The sequence below is a fragment of the Polypterus senegalus genome, chromosome 2 (assembly GCF_016835505.1).
Source record: "Polypterus senegalus isolate Bchr_013 chromosome 2, ASM1683550v1, whole genome shotgun sequence".
Classification (NCBI taxonomy): Eukaryota; Metazoa; Chordata; class Cladistia; order Polypteriformes; family Polypteridae; genus Polypterus; species Polypterus senegalus.
Window position 1 is genome coordinate 135401874 of NC_053155.1, and position 22555 is coordinate 135424428.

General features: G+C 39.5%; 1 protein-coding gene across 1 annotated transcript in view; it reads right to left on the minus strand.

Annotated features, from left to right (window-relative positions):
- Positions 1 to 15286: 15286 nt before the first annotated feature.
- The window catches only part of tmem131 (transmembrane protein 131), a 199055-nt gene continuing 191786 nt past the window's right edge, over positions 15287 to 22555 (minus strand). Inside the window, exons 39-41 of the mRNA XM_039744684.1 lie at positions 17294 to 17394; positions 16531 to 16682; positions 15287 to 16309 (exon numbers count right to left, since the gene is read on the minus strand). Coding sequence (XP_039600618.1) covers positions 16019 to 16309; positions 16531 to 16682; positions 17294 to 17394 — 544 coding nt within the window. The 3' untranslated portion in view covers positions 15287 to 16018. The remainder of the gene's footprint in view (positions 16310 to 16530; positions 16683 to 17293; positions 17395 to 22555) is intronic.

Consider the following 22555-nt stretch of genomic DNA (forward strand, 5'->3'; position numbering starts at 1 on the left):
TTTCTCAATTGAAAAATCCACTTGCATTTGCTTATCATCTGCTTTAAAACAGAAATCAAAACTCAACAATGTCAATGTGTCCAAACATTTCCTGAAACTGACATTTTTCATCATGGGCTGGTTGCCCTGTTTTTTTTGTTTTTTTTTTTTTATTATGAACCAATTTTTATTGAAGAAAATAAGTAAAATACAAAAGAAAGCAGGATGTATGCAGATACAGTGGAACCTCGGTTCACGAACGTCTCGGTACACGTACAACTCGGTTCACGACCAAAAAGTTCGCCAAACCTTTGCCTCGGTTCACGACCACACACTCGGTATACGAACAAGCCAGTTTCCCTTTTGGTTTGTGCTCGCCGATGATTTCCGCACGTGTTGCATTGTTCTCGGTCAGACGTGCCTCCTTATCTGCATGTGCGTGCCTGCCTGCCTGCAAAAGAAACCCAAGAAATCACAACAGCGAAAACACCACTCCATTGCGTAGCCGGACTCTCCCTCAAAACTGTAACCTCCTCTCCACCAGTTCCTCCTCACTTCATGCCAGAACTCGACTCATGCAAGGTTAGTTTTCTTGGTGGTTTTTGTATTACTGATTTTTCAAAAGTTAATTTTTCAGTTCGTAGCGTGAATTGTTGCAATGTTACTTTTCTCTTTTTTCAAATGTTCCTTTTTTTCCCTGTGCTTAAAACTCATTTTAAAAAAAGTGTTTACTGTACAGTACAGTGATCGGGCTGTAAGGCTATTAGCGTGAACTCCTGTTTTTAAATCAAAGTTCAGATTTGTTCAAATGTTTCTCTCTGTTCTGAGAGAGAGAGAGAGCCTGCTCGTGTAACTGAGCAGGGAGCCTGGGTGTTTTGTGTCAGTGTTATTCAATGTTTTACATTAGTTTACTATTACACTGTGCATTCTATAGTGTAATTAACTATATTTGTGCTTAATCTTTAAAAAAAACATATATTTACATACAATTAAAAGCTGTTGTACCTGGCACCAGGACTTTAAAGTATAAGGGATAAAAGGACCAAATTAACAACATTATTTCAGACTACTTCAAACTAAAACTTGGTACTAGACAAGGATGCCCCTTGTCACCACTGTTATTTGCCATCACAATTGAGCCACTGGCTGTTCACTTCCGAAATGCATCAGAGTTAAAGGGGATTTTCAAAGAAGGACTTGAAGAGAAAATATCATTATATGCAGATGATATAGTACTGTATATATCAGACCTACAAAATTCTGTGCCTACAGCCCTAACAGCATTTCAAAGGATATCTGGACTAAAAAGTAATTTGAACAAAAGTGTGCTCTTTCCAGTGAATTCTCTAGCAAACATTAGATAAAACATCTTCCCTTTTATTGTGCAACCAGAACAACCTCCAATGTTCGCTCCAAATGAGGGCCAGATTCCAGAATCCCTCTTTTCCCTTTGAACAGTCCATTTTCAAGATTCAATCCAATCTGTTATCCCAAATCCCATTGGATAACTTTTGAACAACTGGGCCCAGTAAATACAAGGTATCATCAATATACTAACAACCCAATTGTCCTTCATTCAAGTGCATAGGAAGCACTTCACGTTAGAGAATATTTTATCTATGGCTCCTCTACATGATAACCACCTTTTTCCACCGTTGCAAACTTAGTTTATAATGTTTGGAAAATGAATGGGATCAAATCTTTTAGAGACTTGTATATAGATAATGGTCTTTGCATCCTATGAACAATTATATTCCAAATTTAATTTCCCATCAACACAATTTTTCCACTATATCCAAATTAGAAACTTTGCTAAACGAAATCTGCCCAGATTTACTACCAATCTCAGGGAGAAGATACCAAAATCTGCCCAAGGAGTCTGAACTAGAATCGCAATTTTTAAACTGCAAGTTATGTTTCATCACATATGTGAAAGCTTTCGGAGGAGGACACTACTACTCAATAACGCCTGTTATTAGGTCGATGCGCATTAAACCAACTGCAGTAACAAATGCAACACCGATATAAAGCATATAAATAAGCTCAGACTCCAGGCAGCAATGGGAAGAAGCCATTGCAGAACAAAACTGGTTCGGATGCTACAGTACCTTCAGCCAAATGGAAGTGGGCCAGAAACGGCAGGTGGAGTGGGAGCAGTCCTTCACGGTGCCATAGGGATCATAACCCAATGAAAATGAGGATCACAGGGAGGTAGTTGGGTTTTGCGGTCTGTGGCTCCCGAAAGCTGAACCATTGTGAGGTGAGAAGGTCCTTGCTGTGGGCAATGGGATGGAACAGCGACAGACGTGGAAGAGGGTGGAGATATCAGAGCATGGCCCACCCATGTAATGTTATCTTCATTTGCATGGTTAGATGTTGGCGGGTCAGTGCTTGAAAACACAAATCTGAGCCCATCCCATAATGCTTGGTGCTTCAAGAAGCTCTTCTCAGTCTAATAATAAGCTGCATGAGCTCCAAGATAGCCACATGAAAACAACAGCCGCTTCTGCATCAATGACACACAATCATAATTACAGGTTTGGGTTCCGATTTTCTTAACTTTAAAACTGTTTAAATCCTTTATTTCAGTGAAAAATTAATAAAATGTCTAATATTTGTGTCATTTGCTTTGACATTTATTTGATTTTATAGCTGAAGCAATAGAATATGTGGTAGGTACCAGTCTCGTTGACTAAATCTGTTATGTCTATGGAAGGTTAATCTGAATTTAGCTGCTCAATGAACATTTTAAAATCACACAGATGTCTTCTATGTGATGGGCAATGTTTTTCCCCCAGTACAGACACATTAGCATTTATTCAAATAATGAACAGTCGCATGCCTTTGCTCATTCTGGCCTTCATGTCACTCTAAATTCAGCAGAATTATGCAGGGTGGTTACCAAATACAGAATCACACAACAATTAGAAGTCAAGGTATGAATTAGTGAACAAAACAAAAATAAAGAAAAAGATCTGCCTCCACTTGCATATACAACTGCATTTATGAACATAGAGTGGCTAAACTGATGGCACTCTGGGTTGTTTTGGCTTCTTCTTTCTCCTCTTACATATAGAATGTTCTAGACGCAATGGCAAAATTTAAATTTCTTCAGAGACAGTGAAATTGGGTGTGGGGGGTTTAGGTGTCATTAAAAAGACAGATTTTTTTTTTGTTCTTTTCTAGCTAGGAGTTGGTAGTAACTGACACTGGGTATATCACAATATAAATGAATATTGTTACAAATTAAAACAAGCTTGTAAAATTGTGTTTTAGGTTTCATTTCCAATTCCCTCTTCCCTCTCCTTTCCTTCCTCTGGTGCCATTAGGCCCAAACGTCAGCATCATCAATAATTGGAGCAAATTGCCATTTAGTAGGTTCTCAAAAAGAAAAAGTTTTTTCACACAGAAAATGTTCCATACATTGTTATCAAAAACACAAGGTTAATATTTTGAGATACAAAGCTATTTCAGCACAAAGAAGAAGATTCCTGCTTCTTGTTCCAACTTTTCCAAAACGCACTGCATTCATGTTCAGATTTGCCAAGACAGGTCTGATTTTGGCTTCCTTGTGTGTGAGACTTGAGCACCAATGAGCAGTCAGCCAGAAGTACAACACATATAAAGCAGCAATGAGAAATGAGGAGCAAGGGTGTTTTGGACCTCTCAAATGAAAGAAAGAGAGGCCGATCTTTTTAATGTCTTGTGTTTTATGCACTAGATGTCTAGAATGACACGCTCAGACGATGACACCAGCAACTGCAGTCGTCAAGTTTCATTAGCCCGCTGACTAGAAGTTGTGTGATGTGCCACCCTGTCACGCAGTGTATAGTGCACCTCCATGAGCTCTGAACAGCCATTCATACCCTAAATGGAGCAGCAAAAGCTTTTTTCCAGTCTTTTTGCGGTATCAGTTGATGCATCGTTGCGACCTTCTTTACTGTTCTTGAAGACATTTGTCTTTTGCTTTGTGCCTTATTTGTGCTTGTTTTCTTTCTTTTTACTTACACTGTTCATCATGTTAAGTATACATGTCTAAGACTTTTTCTATTACTTTTTTTTAGATTTATGCAGATATGTAGCATTTAGGTACAGTGAACCCTCGTTTATCATGGTTAATCCGTTCCAGACTACTGTGATAAATGAATTTTCGCGAAGTAGGATTCTTTATTTATAAATCGAATATTTTCGCAGTTACAGTATAGAAAACCTGTTTACGACCTTCTAAATAAATTTAACATTATTAGAGCCCTCTAGACATGAAATAACACCCCTTAGTCACCATTACACTCGTATTACCCAATATATTACACAAAATAGGAGAAAATAAGACATATTAGACGTTACAAATATCATATTACTAAGGCGCACTCGCCTTTTAAGGCGACGACATTTATCCTCAATTTTTGTGCGCTCCATGTGTACATCAGGCATGTAAGTGAATGAGAATATCAAAGTGCCCATTCATAACATCTCCCGAAAACCTAAGTTTTTTTTTATCCCCTCAAGTGCCTGTCCAAAGTCATACAATGTCAGCCTGAATCTGTACCACTAAAGACGGAGTTTCATGCACTAAATAAGCTATAGATGAGAATAAGCAAGCACCATCTCCCCTGATATTTACTATGCGGTGAGGTATTTGTACTCCATCAACATTAATTATTTCCAGAGACATAATTTTGTCTATTTTTCCAGCGCATCGCGCACAAAAGCAAGGGAACGGTGACAGCACCAGAACTCTGCTCACATCGCCTCGCTTCGTACCTTAAGCCGCAAGTAGTAAGTCTGTGATAAGCGGAATACCGCTACGCTTTGCACTCACGGGACGGAAGGACAATCCTGAATGCTTTTATATAGTAGATTATTGTACTGTACATTTAATTACACACACACACACAGTTCTTACACACAACCACTAACCTATGAAGGCATAACCTCAGTAGGTGAGTCTTCAGGTGGTGCAGTATCTTCAGTAGGTGCGTTGTTGTCTTCTTCAGCTGAAGGAATACTAGGAGTAGGCAGTGGGTGTCCGGGTGTGCGGCTGAAGAACATCTTGATAAGCAGTTGCTGGCACTGTCTTTTCATATGCGTGAGGAGGCTTTTGTAGGGTATTGCCATCTTTGATCATATCCAAGAGTTTCACCTTCTCTTGGATAGTAAGCATCTTCCTCTGGCACTTAGTTTTATTGTCAGAAGGCTTAGAATAAGCAGCATGTTTAGGAGCCATCGTAGGGCTTAGATAAAAGTTCTCAGAAGGCGCATGCATAGTGACATAAGCGTGTATGAGAAAAAAAATCGCGATAGTGAAGCTGCGAAAGTCGAAGCGTGATATAGTGAGGGATTACTGTATTGTGTAGAACAAAAAAAAATTATAAAAAATATTTTTGAAAAAGGAATGTTTTGATATAAATTTAATAATGGGTATTTTCCATTACAAATATATACAGTATATGTGTACATACACATTCATAGACCTATCTATACAGATATCCACCTTAATAGAAGAACAAGTGTCCGTGTGTCTGTCTGGTTGCTATGTCTGTTATTCCAACAGATGGTGTATCACAAATATTTGTAATAATAAAACATTTTAATTTTTCATTCCAACAGATGGCGCATCACAAACAACACTGATTTTGTGAAACCTATACCAAGTAGCATAACACAGAGATTACATTTAGAATTCTAACAGGTGGCTTATCCTAAACATTTGTAATAATGCATTCCATTACTACAAATGCTTGTGACGTGCCATCTTTTGGAATGACAAATGTAATGCACAATAGATGGTGCACTACAAACATCAACACTGAGGTCCATGTTGATTACTCAGATTTCCTTAGGCAGGTAGAAATGCCAGTAATGATATACACCAGAGGTCCCCAATAACTTTCATGGAAGGCCGCAATGGCTGCAAGTTTTCAATCTATCCCTTTTACTTAGTGATTTGTTATTGCTGCTAATTAGCTTCTTTTGAATTCATAATTTTTTTAGTACTTCTCTCACTACTCAAAGCGCTCTTGAAGGCTCAGACCCCTTAATTAGCATCCAAACAATGAGATACAAAATGAGCCAAAACACGGCCAGCAAACTGTGTTGATCATACAATATCTGAAAATAAGGAAAGACGAAGGTCTCAGGAATGTTGATCTGCTCAGATCCCCTAAACATTTTAACAGTGCTCTTAGAAAGGAGAAATTCCTCAGTTTCGTAAATGTCTGCTATTGCACAATGAGAGCAGCAACAAGCCATGGCACTAAAGAACGAGTTTGATTAACAAGAATCAAAGCCTAATTAAGCAACTGGTTGAAATGAAGTTAGTTGGAGTTTGAGGCCCTGACTTAGTTGGTCTTACTTGCTTCACATTTCATTTCTGTTTGGGTGCCGTTTAAGGAAAGAAATGAAAAAACTCAGGGGAACAAATCTTAATAAAACAAGTCAATTAAAATAAATTCACAAAAAGTGCAGCAGTAACAGTGCACTAATTAAGAAAATGGTTAGAATGAAAACCTGCAGCCACTGCAGCCCTCCAGGACTGGAGTAGGGGACTCCTGCTATACACATTATACAGAGGGTGCCAAATAGCCTGCCACCCTTCAGAGGAGACTGAAGGTGATCTCCTATTTATGTCCCACATTAGATTTCAAAGAGGCAAATGCCATATGACCAGGGAACTTGAAGTCGGGAGAGACAATTGGTGGACAAAGGCAGGAAGGAGGAAGTGGCTCAGTCATCCAACAGGCAGAAATGGCACCACCTGTAGCATTGAGCTTCGCCCTCAGAGGCGTCGGTCTTTTGTGGTTATTATCTCATCTCCTTTATGTTTGTGACTAATGACACCCCCACACCTTCCTTATTTATGTGGGCCACCCTAGTTGTTTTGGGAGTTCACTGTTACGTTTCGTATTTAGTTCCATCTCGCAGGTGGAAGCCATTTTACTGCCCTGTTACTTACCTCACAAGTTGGAACAGAAGAGGACATGCAGGCAACGAGGAGTGGCGTCATTTTACTCTTGACTTGTGGTTGAGGAGAATTCATTCTTTGAGGTTCCTTATATATCTGGTGCTACATCTGGGGCTGTGCTTGCTTGCCTTTCTCCTTCATTCATCTATGTTCTTAACAGCTCTCACTATGCCCATGCTGACTAGATGAGCTCCATCATTTCACTCTTTTACAGAACACACACACACAGCTCTAATGGGCTTTCCTAATAAACAATGACACGGCCCAAGGAGCTGCTCCCAACACTTGTTGTGATGATGTTAAAATGTACCAATTAATGGCTTTACTTCAGTCACAAAGGTCACTCGACGTTTTCTTACTGAGCCTGGGGAAAGAAAACGGCTCTTATACTCCCTCCCAGCTTGGGCTTAAATGAAAACACAATTAAAAATACTCCCACGTGACTGCAATTTAAACAAACTCCATGAAAGTGCTTAGGCGTTTCTCAGGATCTTGATTTGACTTGACCATTATTGTGCCCCTTGGTCCAGGCACACACTCAGAGTGTCACCACTATAAGTAACAAGGCTAAAATTATTAATGAAAATAAATTTGGTTTAATCAGAAACAATCCAATCTAAATTGCTTCTCATGCTAATCCAACCCAAACAAAAATATTTCTGTCATTGAAACCGAACTGGCAAATTTAGAACAATTATGTCATTAGGAAAACCTTGCACGTTTCCTTTACTGATTTGAAGAAGGCAGTGCCAGGTCTAGAGGTGCATGAAAAACAGAGGAGTATGTGAGGGTTAAAAGCAGTGTTGGGGTAATAGACAAGCACCCAGTTAGAGCAGGTCTGCACCAGGAACCTTCTTTAAGTCCTTGCCTCTTTGGCTATGGATGTGTTGAGTCATGGGATAAAAGACCAATCCCCTGGTTTTTGCTGAGGACATCATATGGTGCAGCACCAGAAAAAAGGAACGGGAGAGTAACTTGGAAGATAAATAGGAAGAAGAGAGGTTTCATCTAAGGTATATACTGCATGAGATTTAATGATAATTATGATTCAGAAGTAAACCAGCAGGGCAAGCTACTGAACAGAGCGGATACATTTCAACATCATGGATCATTGGCAGCCTGAGATGCAGAGCTAAACCACAGAGAGAGTGCAGTGTGGATGGAACAATTGGAAGTTTCAAGAATCAAGGCAAGGTGTTTAAGGCAGTGGTAAGACCAGCAGTGACGTCTGGAGCTGAGACATGGGCAGTAAAAGGAGCACAGGAGAAAAGGTTAAATGTGGCTGAAATGAGGTTATTAAGATAGATGTGTGGAGATACAAAAAAGGACAGAGTAAGGAATGAGACAATTGGAGGTAACAAAAGTCAGAGAGATATCTAAGAAAGTAAAGGAAAGGAGGCTGAGGTGGTATGATCATGTGGTGAGGAAAGACAAGGAAATGTGGGCAAAAGAGTGATGGGAATGGAAGTACAGGAGAAGAGAAAGTGAGATTAAAAAAAAAACACCACCAAACATCTGAATGTCCTGGACACTGCCATGCACAGCGTCTACGCAAGTCCAAATTTCTTCTGTTAAAACAACAAGTCTTTCCTGGTGTTGAAATCAACTCACTCTGATTCCTCTGTTTTCTTCAGATGGCACTAAACCTACATAGAGGTGACTTTATTCAATCTCCATCTTACCTGCATCACATAGTAAAAGGACTGAATCCTCTTAGAGATTTACACTTTGCAATGTCTGCCATGAATTAAAGCAAAGCCCCCAGCTTACCAGTTTGGGGACAATTATCTGAGGCCTTATTACAAATAGCTCAGTCATTCATTAAGAGCTCTTAGGTTTCTCCTAGCTAGAGCATGGCAGTACTGTGCAACCAGAACCCAAAATGAATATGGGCATTAAAGTAACAGAAATTGCAACATTTGACATGAATCACATTTCTAAATTTTAGTCTATCCAGACCAAACTGATTTCCTTAAATCCTGGCCTTGCACAGATTGCTTCATGACACAGGGAGTCTGCACCGAATGTGGTCTGTGCAACTGGCTTTGAAGGTGCAGAACGTGTTTAAATCAGGCCTTTCTATGGTCGGTTCTGCGACAATACGATTTCAGCTCTATTAATAAATGTGACAAAACACTTTACTCCTCCTCTCTCTGCACTCGTTATTACAACTTCATGAGTCTTATACTTAACCTTTCACAAGAGAGCTGTGGTGCAAAAACTCTCATATTCAAGCCATCTGGCAATTGCTCAAATTTATCCCATCTACATCGACCAGCAAAAACATTTAAACCACGGACGGGTGCCTGTCAAAGGCTGGGATATATTTGGCAGCAACTGAACTGTCACTTCTTGAAGGTGACATCTTGGAAGCAGGAAATCTGGGCAAGTGTAGATAAAATCTGAGCAGCTTTGACAAGGGCCAAATTGTGATGGCCAGACAACTGGGTCAGAGCATCTCCAAACCAGCAGATCATGTGAGGCATTCCCAGTATACAGTGGTTAGTACTCACCAAATGTGGTCCAAGGAAGACAGGGTCTGGGTGCACAAGGCTCACCCATAGGGAGCAAATGCATGCTCATCTGGTCCAAGAGCTACTGTAGCACAAATGAGAGAAAGGTGTCAGAACAAACACAGTGCCTCGCAGCTTGCTATGTATGGGGGTGTATAACCACACAATAGTCAGAGTACCCATGCCGACTCAGAAAGCACCCACAATGGACACATGCAAGTGCCAAAACTGAACCATTTAGCAATGGAAGAAGGTAGTCTGGACTGGCGAATCCTGTCGATGGCCAGGTATGTGTGCCTCGTTTACCTGGTGAAGAGATGGCAGCAGGATGCACTATGGAAGTAAGGCAAGCCGAAAGAGGCAGTGTGATGCTCTAGGCAGTGTTCTGCTGAGAAACTCTGGGTTCTGGCATTTACGTGGCTGTTAAGAGCAAAAAAAAGATTTTCTTTGAAAATATTTATTTTAAAGAACAACTTATAGTTATCTTTAAATAAGAAATACACCAAAAACCTTGATGCCATGAAGCCTTGGCTGTGAGAATTTCAATTTTAACTGTTAAAACGCACTGAGGTCAAACAAAGCCTCAAGCACACAATGGGAACTCTTGTTATTTGTACTGTTAATTTGGTTAAATGAGTGGTGGGTGGGAAACTTTGGTTTCTGATGGAGCTTTCTCAGATTTTTCCAACTTGGATCTGGTATTGGCGGCACATATACAGTATTTATACTATAGTCACTTGATGGTCAAGGAGTCCATCGTGTTATTTGGAACTCTGACCATTTTTAGTGGGCAAAAGATAAGATTAATCCCCCTGTGCAAGAATTACTATGTCCTTTTGGAATTAGCCTGATTAACCATTGGTATTGGTGATTATAATGTATTCGTTATTATTGTATGGATAAGCTGCTTATATAGAAAATATAAATTTATGGATCAATTCATTCTCAATCAACTTAAAGCAAAACATATTGTAATAGCACATGTTAAGAGTTAAAATTGAAAAGCCTTTTTTATTTCTTATAAGTAGCTGGAAAATACAAATTGCTTAAATGTGATAGTGAAAAGTCAAGGACAGCTTGTACTATAAGAAAACTTAAGGCCATTGTTTTAGAAATGCAGCTGCCAAGACTTTAACCTTGAGATGCTTGTACTGTGTGTCAAGTAACTATTCATTTGAGTGGCCCACAATCTCATGTGGGGGGTCCTCCTAATTTTAAACTTAAAATGGTGGGAATTGATCAATAAGCAAGATTTGGACACCTGCACAGGGTATAAAGAAATGACGGCTTGCTTTGGTCAAGTGATGGACATTAGGTAATGGTGAAAAGAGCTAGAAGGAGGAAAGAATTTTGCATAGATAAGAAATGTAACATAAACTGATGCACTTCCTAATAAACACATGCAGCATTGTCAAGTCTCTTTGGTATATTGCTGTGTAATAAAGATTGTGGTATATGATTTAAAACTTTGTCCTGCCGGTTGCTCAACAGTCATTTCTAGTACACCCTTTAAAAGCCAATACAACGTAATGTGAAAATGCAAAATGACATTGAAAATGTGTGCACAGTAAACAACTGCTGCATAACAGAGGAACCAAAAAATGAAAAGCAGAAATTGAAGCTTTCAGAAATGGATGCCCATATATTAGAATGGCTTTTCAGCAGAAGAAATGCTCTTAAGCAAGCAAATTATCAAGACGACATGTCAATTGTTTCCCAAAGATCATAAATTCCTAATACAACTGAAGGTTGGAGTTAGCATCAGATGCAAGGCAGGATCCATTTCTGGCCAGCACACCAGTCTATTATAGGAAAGAGATTTCAATAAAAATGGAATGCATTTTCAACAATGCTAGTTATACATATATACACATACACTCACCTAAAGGATTATTAGGAACACCATACTAATACGGTGTTTGACCCCCTTTCGCCTTCAGAACTGCCTTAATTCTACGTGGCATTGATTCAACAAGGTGCTGAAAGCATTCTTTAGAAATGTTGGCCCATATTGATAGGATAGCATCTTGCAGTTGATGGAGATTTGTGGGATGCACATCCAGGGCACGAAGCTCCCGTTCCACCACATCCCAAAGATGCTCTACTGCGTTGAGATCTGGTGACTGTGAGGGCCATTTTAGTACAGTGAACTCATTGTCAAGTTCAAGAAACCAATTTGAAATGATTCGAGCTTTGTGACACGGTGCATTATCAAGGGATGGACATGGTCAGAAACAATGCTCAGGTAGCCCGTGGCATTTAAACGCAAGGGGCCTAAAGTGTGCCAAGAAAACATCCCCCACACCATTACACCACCACCACCACCAGCCTGCACAGTGGTAACAAGGCATGATGGATCCATGTTCTCATTCCGTTTACGCCAAATTCTGACTCTACCATTTGAATGTCTCAACAGAAATCGAGACGCATCAGACCAAGCAACATTTTTCCAGTCTTCAACTGTCCAATTTTAGTGAGCTCGTGCAAATTGTAGCCTCTTTTTCCTGTTTGTAGTGGAGATCAGTGGTACCTGGTAGTGTCTTCTGCTGTTGTAGCCCATCCGCCTCAAGGTTGTGCATGTTGTGGCTTCACAAATGCTTTGCTGCATACCTCGGTTGTAACGAGTGGTTATTTCAGTTAAAGTTGCTCTTCTATCAACTTGAATCAGTTGCCCCATTCTCCTCTGACCTCTAGCATCAACAAGGCATTTTTGCCCACAGGACTGCCGCATACTGGATGTTTTTCCCTTTCCACACCATTCTTTGTAAACCCTAGAAATGGTTGTGCGTGAAAATCCCAGTAACTGAGCAGATTGTGAAATACTCAGACCGGCCCGTCTGGCACCAACAACCATGCCATGCTCAAAATTGCTTAAATCATCTTTCTTTCCCATTCTGACATTCAGTTTGGAGATCAGGAGATTGTCTTGACCAGGACCACACCCCTAAATGCATTGAAGCAACTGCCATGTGATTGGTTGATTAGATAATTGCATTAATGAGAAATTGAACAGGTGTTCCTAATAATCCTTTAGGTGAGTGTATATATATCTATATCTATCTATCTATATCTATCTATCTCTATCTATCTATATATATATATATATATATATATATATCTATCTATCTATCTCTAGCATCCAGAAAGAATTCACAGTGCATCACTTTTTCCACATTTTGTTATGTTATAGCCTTATTTCAAAATGGATTAAATTCATTTTTTCCCTTCAGAATTCTACACGCAAAACCCCATACCCCATAATGACAACGTGAAAAAATTTGAGATTTTTGCAAATTTATTCAAAATAAAAAAATTGAGAAAGCACATGTACAAAAGTATTCACAGCCTTTGCCATGAAGCTGAAATTGAGCTCAGGTACATCCTGTTTCCCCGATCATCCTTGAGATGTTTCTGCAGCTTAATTGGAGTCCACCTGTGGTAAATTCAGTTGATTGGACATGATTTGGAAAGGCACACACCTGTCTATATAAGGTCCCACAGTTGACAGTTCATGTCAGAGCACAAACCAAGCATGAAGTCAAAGGAATTATCGGTAGACCTTCGAGACAGGATTGTCTCGAGGCACAAATCTGGGGAAGGTTACAGAAAAATTTTTGCTGCTTTGAAGGTCCCAATGAGCACAGTGGCCTCCATCATCCGTAAGTGGAAGAAGTTTGAAACCACCAGGACTCTTCCTAAAGCTAGCCGGCCATTTAAAACTGAGCGACTGGGGGAGAAGGGCCTTAGTCAGGGAGGTGACCAAGAACCCGATGGTCACTCTGTCAGAGCTCCAGAGGTCCTCTGTGGAAAGAGGAGAACCTTCCAGAAGGACAACCACCTCTGCAGCAATCCACCAATTAGCCCTGTATGATAGAGTGGCCAGACGGAAGCCACTCCTTAGTAAAAGGCACATGGCAGCCCGCCTGGAGTTTGCCAAAAGGCACCTGAAGGACTCTTAGACCATGAGAAACAAAATTCTCTGCTGTGATGAGACAAAGATTGAACTCTTTGGCGTGACTGCCAGGCATCACATTAGGAGGAAACCAGACCCAGCTCATCACCAGGCCAATACCATCCCTACAGTGAAACATGGTGGTGACAGCATCATGCTGAGGGGATGTTTTTCAGCGACAGGAACTGGGAGACTATTCAGGATAAGGAAAAGATGACTGCAGCAATGTACAGAGACATCCTGGATGAAAACCTGCTCCACAGTGCTCTTGACCTCAGACTGAGGAGACGGTTCGTCTTTCAGCAGGAAAACGACCCTGAGCACACAGCCAAGATATCAAAGGAATGGCTTCAGGAAAACTCTGTGAATGTCCTTGAGTGGCCCAGCCAGAGCCCAGAATTGAATCTGATTGAACATCTCTGGAGAGATCTTAAAATGGCTGTGCAACGATGCTTCCCATCCAACCTGATGGAGCTTGAGAGGTGCTGCAAAGAGAAATGGGCGAAACTGGCCAAGGATAGGTGTGCCAAGCTTGTGGCATCTTATTCAAAAAGACTTGAGGTTGTAATTGCTGCCAAAGGTGCATCGACAAAGTATTGAGCAAAGGCTGTGAATACTTATGTACATGTGATTTCTCAGTTTTTTATTTTAATAAATTTGCAAAAACCTCAAGTAAACTTTTTTCACGTCATTATGGGGTGTTGTGTGTAGAATTCTGAGGAAAAAAATGAATTTAATCCATTTTGGAATAAGGCTGTAACAATTTGTGGAAAAAGTGATGCGCTGTGAATACTTTCTGGATGCACTGTGTATGTATGTATATATATATCTATATATATATTTGTTTTTAATAAGTCGCTGTGGGGTCAAATATGGGCAAAAGGCAGCATGGTGTTGACAGCTAGAAAGTGAAATTTGAAATAATTTTGCCCTCTAAACCTGGTACCCATTAACTAGTGCTGAAACTGACAAGGCATATTGGTGGTCAATTCACAAAACTGTGCACCACACCTCCGGTCATAGCCCTTGAAAAACACACACATCAGCAGAGACTTCTAATTCTGATGTTCAATTGATCATTTTCCATAATTAAATCAAACGCGAAAACCCTGACAATAACAGACTCATGCCGTGCACTTTTTACCATCAGATCCCAGTATCTGCCTTTACTGACTGCTATTAGAGCCTTCTGACATCCACCGAGCTGATTCTCTGTTCACACAACCACATTATGGCACACTGCTGGCACATTTCACAGACAGGCACAGAACACCATGTCTCTGCCAACAACAAGTCAAATCCACTTCCTTTACTTACAAATACGCCCCCCCACAACCAGCACCCTAACAGACACACAGCAAGATGTGACTGGGGGTTGGATATTCAGGAAATGAGCATAAATTAATAAAAAGTGTAAAAATGTCAATTCAGCTGAAAACAAAGCTTTGTTATTACTTACTTCAGGTCCGAGGCAGATAAGGTAAAAACATTTTCATTAAGCCTCAATTTGTACTTCAGCCAAATGAAAAATCTGAAGTGGCAAATGCTTACTCTAGCACTGCACACACTGCATAACAAACAAGGTAACTAAAACTAAGCCCAACAATACATTTGCTTTAATAGAAAATAAATGGGTTCTAATTACAAATTTGGTTAAAGCAAAAAACTGCTGCCACTGCAGACCTCTAAGCTCGTAACTGAACACCCTTTTGAGAACCTCAGTGATTAAGAAAATGTAATTTCTGAACAGCTTTGACAGGATCACAGCACTTAAGGTATCTGACCTTACCTTAAAATTAAACTTCCAAATAAATGACCTGGTGTCAAAAAATGCCCCAACTCTTTAATATAGAGAAAAAATAAAGACAAAAAAAAAGATTTTCTTCGAAAATATTTATTTTAAAGAACAACCCATAGTTGTTTTCTTTAAATAAGAAATACACCAAAAACCTTGATGCCATGAAGATTTGGCTGTGAGAATTTCAATTTTAACTGTTAAAATGCATTGAGGTCAACAAAGAATACAAAGCCTCAAGCACGCAATGGCAAGGACAGTGACTGGCAATATGGAGAATACAGCCACTATAACACTTGGGAGCCATTGCACCCTCAGTTCAAGTTTACCCATTAAAAATTCTGAAGTTTTATATTATTGCAACCCTTTAAATGAGACATCGTCTCAACTATACAACTGTTTTAACTTTACACAAAGTGCTTATTTCAAGAATGTAATACTGATTTTTTTCTTGTACCTTACAAGTGAACATTTTCGATCAACAGTATTACATAGGTCAGAGGAAGTGGGTGAGGGTGAAAGTATAAAAGAGGAGATGTCTGATTATAAAGCATTATTTTTTGTTTTTAGTATAAAATAAGCATTCAAATTTGCTTGGTACGGTGGGCTGCTACCTGTTGTTAAAAGGGACAAAAAACACACTTTTGTAGATGCATTTGTCTCACCACTAGAACAGTGAGTGGGTACTTTTGCAAGAATTGAGCCAATTTTCTAATGGGAAGCATAATGCTTTAGCTTAGAAATCCTGCATTGAAAAGTGCACTTTAGATATAATGCTGATTTTGAAAGAGAGAAGGAAAGTCAGAGCAGTAGCGTCAGTTCCCACTTTCTGTAGTGAAGTTTGAACTGTTAGGCCACGGTTCAGAACTTCTTCTCCCAAGTGTCGGACGCCACATGCTCCAAGGGTTGTAGGTCCTCCCAATTTCAGTGGTGTTGGATGGCAATGGGGCAGCAATACTGTTGTCACCATTTGCGATTAGGTCAGTCAAAGCAGTGCTGGCTGGAGGACTGGAAAATGGTAACCCAGTGTCAATATTAGTAGACCAGATTGAACTGCTGAATGGATTAGATGAGGGCCAAAGACTTGTGGTGCTGCCAATGACTGACTGTTTAAAAAAAAAAAAAAAAAGTTAAAAGAAAAACATTTCTATAAAATCACTAGGAATATTTCAGTTCACATTTCTCAACGGATTGAGATCAACAGCTGATCAAAATGGTTCTTTACTGTGCTTTTAGATTATCATTAAAATAAATGTGACAACCATTTCAACAGACCACCCTCATAATTAAAACCACAGCTATTTAATAAAGACCCCAAGCTACTCACTGAAGTAGGGGCTGTCGAGGTTCCAGAACTACTAAGCCAAGAAGGGCTTGATGGATGATCCCATATAGAAGGTGAGACGTGACTGAACTCAGGCCAGTTCTGCTGGGGATCCTGGCTGAAGGACTTAGGATATGCAGTGCGATTAAAAACCTCTGTGAAGGAAAATGTGTTGCAACTTTAGATCTTCTATGTAATTTGCATCATTCAGATTTTAAATGATCACAACACCACATGAAATCGCACCCAAACATAGTGGGGAAAAAAGTGGCTCCAAGACCAGAGCAAATGCACATTATAATTATCTAAAACTCGAGTTAAACATGGTGGTGATTAGTATTAATTCAACTCCCAAGGTTGAAAAATAGCTGTGTGTTGTAACATGGACAAACACAACTGAGCACAGTGCAATTTGTTCTTCAGGAAGGCAGTGGTCCAGGAGTGTCTGATGTTAACTATAAGCTGGTCCAAAGAATTTATATGAAAATAGCTAACAGAATGGTCACATAGGGTTGTTAGAAAATTACATCAGGCAGTAGGGACACTAAATGTCATATAATCAGTGATAGGATCCCCTGCCCATATACTTGCACCCAACTGCCCCAAGTGATGGTATCTCACACAACGTAACCTACTGAAATCTGGCCTGTTTAAAAGGTTTTTAATTGCTTGCTTAGTGCCAGTTAAGATATTAGAAGAAAAAAAATGCCTTTACTAAACGCAAGTTATGTATTTTGGTGTAAAAAATAATTTTTCTAGTACTTACCTCCAGTTAAGTTGAAGGAATTGCTAGGACCAAATGCTGAAAAGGCATTAAGAGGTGAACTTGGACTACTTGGATTTCCAATGGGGCTCCACAAACCAGAACTACACAAAGTAAAATAATATTTTACTTGATTGATCAAAACAGAATCAGTTACATTTTTAACATTAATTAAAGAAAACAAAATAAAAGATAGATTTTCCTGAAAAGGTTTTAAAATTAAAACTTGTAGTAAACTGCCCCAACAGAACTGGAAAGTTTTTTTTAAGGATTTTTGTTTAGGAACATGAGCATGCTGATGTTCCCAGGAGTCAGTCAGGGGCATAGCATGTTAACCGTTAGGCTGGCAGTAAAGAACACGCAGTCGGACAGAACAAATTTTCATGTGTGCTCAGATTTTCCTGTTGTCACAGTTAAGATGCATGTTAAATCGTTCACTGCAACTTTCTCTGTATAAGCAAAAGATGCCAGCAAAGACACATTCACAGGTTGGTGAATTAATGTCCAAATTATTTTGGAAATTAGTTAGAATACTAAACACTAATTCTGTCTAGCTTCTCCAGAAGACCATATGCTGTATTTCTTGTTGGAAACTGGAGTTTGCACTATTATGGTACAGACACCTTGTGTACCAGTTTCCTCAGCCCATCTTCATCTGCAGTATGCAGTGGTATGCTTTTGATTTGACTGTATTGGACAAGTGATGAGCAGTGCCTGGTTGTCTCCACACACTGAGGAGAGGCAAGACACATGACAGCCCGCATGGAGTTTGCTAAAAGACACCTGAAGGACTCAGATTATGAGAAATAAGATTCTCTGGTCTGATGAGACCAAGACAGAACTTTTTGGCCTTAATTCTAAGCGGTATGTGTGGAGACAACCAGGCACGCTCATCACTTGTCCAATACAGTCCCCACAGTGAAGCATGGCAGTGGCAGCATCATGCTGTGGGGGTGTTTTTCAGCTGCAGGGACAGGATGACTGGTTGCAATAGAGGAAAGATGAATGCGACCAAGTACAGGGATATCCTGGACAAAAACCTTCTCCAGAGTGCTAAGGACCTCAGACTGGGCCGAAGGTTTACCTTCCAACAAGACAATGACCCTAAGCACACAGCTAAAATAACGAAGGAGTGGCTTCACAACAACTATGTGACTGTTCTTGAATGGCCCAGCCAGAGCCCTGACTTAAACCCAATTGAGCATCTCTGGAGAGACCTAAAAATGGCTGTCCACCAACGTTTACCATCCAACCTGACAGAAATGGAGAGGATCTCCAAATCCAGGTGTGAAAAACTTGTTGCATCTTTCCCAAGAAGACTCATGGCTGTATTAGCTCAAAAGGGTGCTTCTACTAAATACTGAGCAAAGGGTCTGAATACTTAGGACCATGTGATATTCAGTTTTTCTTTTTTAATAAATCTGCAACAATTTCAAAAATTCTTTTTTTTTGTCTGTCAATATGGGGTGCTGTGTGTACATTAATGAGGAAAAAAATTAATTTAAATGATTTTAGCAAATGGCTGCAATATAACAAAGAGTGAAAAATTGAAGGGGGTCTGAATACTTTCCGTACCCACTGTAACTTCTTTTTGAATTGTATTATTACACACTGCTTAATGCTTTGGGCAAAACCTTAGGATTTTTTTCTATAAAGTAATATTTTACCTCTTTATAAACTGCTTTATGTCCTCTGATTCATCACAAATTTAGTTTTCCACTCATGCCAGTTATGAACAGTACTACACACTATAAAGATTTGAACATAGTGAGATAAAAGTGGGAAAAAAACACAAACACCACCTACAACTTTTTTTTCATACTGGAAAACCAATTAAATTATACTAAGCCAAACTGAATGAAAGCTAAACTACACAACCCTCTTATAAATAAAAAAAAACATTAAGTAAATGCAAAATAACTTAATTATAGTTCAATTGTACGAAAAAACACAACTGATGTCCATCAGCACCAAAGGCAAAACAAAAGATGGTTAAAATAAAGATAAAATGCAATGCTTCTAAAAATTAGGTTGCCAACTAAATATATCAAAGCCAAGCAAACACCACCCCGCAAAAAAAGCACACTCATTAGAACAGCGTGACTCAGGCACAGAGGATCCCTTACTACTCATCAATGCTTACATAACCTCCAGTACTTCTGCTGCTGAAAAATGCCTTACAGTCAATGCAAGATTGCAAAAAAGACTTTGCATAATAAACAACAAGAACATGTTCTCAGGAAACAAAAAGACATCTTGAAACTTCCACAGATTGAATGTCCAATGAGCAGGCTGCTGCACTGCTAACCTAGCATCTGACTGGCTGTAAACCTTTACAGTGAATGACGATAAATAATTCATAAATAAATGCAGAATTTAAGGGGAGGCAAATGACACACAGAGAAGTGATACTAATCATCAGAAAGCTTGGCTTCTCTGCCTTTACTTGTAATTTAAAAGTCTCTTGATATCTCAAACGGATCTTTAAAGATAAATGCTTAGAAAAGCATCTAACAACCATATCTGTACTGATATGTATGAGTTCACAGAGGTAAGAAAAGCACTATGAAAGAAAGAACACCACCACGTTTTTTTTTCTGCCACATTTATTTAAAGCAATAATGTACTGTGTTCATCCTGCTGCTTTATTCTCATCCTGGCTCGCTGTGTTGGCTTCACATGGTCTCACTATTTTTGGAAGGGCTTTATGGAGATATTGCAGTTTTGTCCAAAGGCCCAAAGTGAAGGAATAAGGTCTTGAAATTTTGACTTTCGTTACGCAGGCAGGTTATTCCAAACTGGTCTGGAATGCGTCATTGTAGTTGTATAAATGAATTTCCTCACAGTGGACTTGTATCCTATTTAATATTAGTTCTTGAATTACCTGGGACCTCATGTATAACGCCGTGCGTAGAACTCGCACTATAACATGGCGTAAGCACAAAAGCCGAAATGTGTTTACGCACAGAAAAATCCAGATGCAGGAATCTGTGCATACTCCAACTTCCACGTTCTTCCATTACATAAATCCCGATCACTAACGCTCGTGCACGCGCATTATGTAACGCCCCAAATCCTCCCAGAATTACGCCTATTTGAATATGCAAATCAATATAAATCGCCCTTAAGCGCAGCCTTCTGTGAAAAGACAATGGGAAAAGCACGGGAAAAATATAAGAATTTCAGCGAATACCAAGTGGAGGCAAAGGAAAAACATACTATTTGTTCAAATAAACCGTGGTATAATCAACAAAAGGAAGTTGATCGAGTGGCATAGCGTGTTGGAGAAACTTGAAAGCTCACATTCACAAAATCGCACAGTGCCGGAAATAAAAAAAGAAGTCACATATCAAAGTTGCCGTGAAAAGAAAGAGTTGTAAGCCCACTGTCTGAGTGTCATATGAAAGTTTATTAGGGTACAGAGAAAAAAGGCACACGGGGGGGAAAAAGCACGAAATGTCAACTTCAATCTCGACATTTCCACTTTAATCACGTAGTTTATTTTGTCATTTAGTAGAACATTATAAACTTCATCTTAAAATCGTTTAATTAACCAGTTTCTCAAATCACATCGTAATTAAAGTAGCACGTTAAATGCTTTGTTTTGTATTTGATCTTCTATTCGTATGTGCTCTGTGTGTGTGAATCACTACTTGCTTCTTAAACTGGCTCTCTTCCTCCAACTGGACACAGAGTCCATTACATTCGTGATATTACAGCTCTCTGAATAACTAAAATACTGAGATGTATACGTGATGTCATTTTCATGATGATAGGAGTTAAAGCACATTATTAAACATGTGTTTCACTTCGATGAAATAATTTATTGCAGCAGTACCCAGGGGCGGCTCTAGGCTTGTGGTGGCACTGGGCAGAGGAAGAATCGGTGGCTCCTTCGTTGGCCAATGTCAGTAAGGTAGCTTATCACGGTGGATGGCCACGTCCGTTGCGGACACCGCACAGCAGCCTCGTGCTCATGACAAGCATTTATCTTTTGTCGAAATTTGTCGCTGCGTTTTTAGCTGTGTTTTTATTTTCTCTTTCTGTTTTACATTCAATATATATTGGCGTGGCCGCCCCAAGAGTCCTTGCTTTTCTTTCCCCAAGTAACCGATCGCCACACAATCAGCTCTGTAATAGACGTTAAGCCATCTGTAAGCTTAGAGCGGGATTCTTCAAAACGTTTAAGGAACATTGAAATATCTTCGTAGTACATGTTTAATTATTCTATCCCTCACGACACTCCCAGTGAAGAATATAGATTATTTAAATGAAGTTAAAGTTTTGTGTATAATTTAACAAACATATTTTGCTGCATTTCACCTTAAAAATGATATCGTCATCATATGTAAATACGCTTTATAAAGTGGTCCAGGTTGTGAGATATTATAACTGTAGTGCAAGTTTACAGTGGGGTGATTGTACTTATAAGTACAAACCGTTCTACAAGGAGCAATTGATTGAGTGCATTTAAAGTTCTTGGGATTAAACTGTTTCTGAACCGCGAGGTCTGTACAGGAAAGGCTTTAAAATGTTTTGCAGTGGCTGAGACAGCGTGTCCTTAAAGCTGTATACCGATAATTCTCTTTCCGATCAGCTGTTGCTGTGATTCACACTCAGATACAGTGATATAAATACTCCGAGTCGTGCAGTGAGAGTAATATGGAAAAAGATGATCCGCTGTGGCAACTCCTAACGGGAGGAGCTGAAAGAAGAAGAAGAAGTGAGAGTAACAACGCTAAAGCAGTTACGGTATTTGGAATACTATGGCTGTTCCCTGGACCATTATATTGTTACGAGTTAATTACAATCAGATGCATTACACTAATAAACAATATGCGGTTAGTTTGTGTATTTATAAAGCCGCGTCATGAAAATAATGAGTAATCACACAAGAACAGTACCATTGCTTTGACGCTGGGTGCCGCCAGTTTGCAAAACCGAGCGGAGAACTTGCGTACGACAAGGCATGAGGTACCATGGAAAAGTGCGTGGCTTTACGCCAAGTGTAGGTTTTATACATCGTGATTTGAACGTGGAAAAGTTCTTACGCAACATTTCTGTGCGTACGCACCGTTTATACATGAGGCCCCTGGTGTTATGGATATCAATTTCAATTTTCCTCAACAGCGTATTGGAATAAGCAGGGGTGCAAATTGAATGCATTAATTTAAATGTTCAATACCAAAGGAAAACTAGAAACACTCGCCAGGTTAATAAAATTTACATAAAAATCTGAAAATGGAAACAATGATGCATAATACA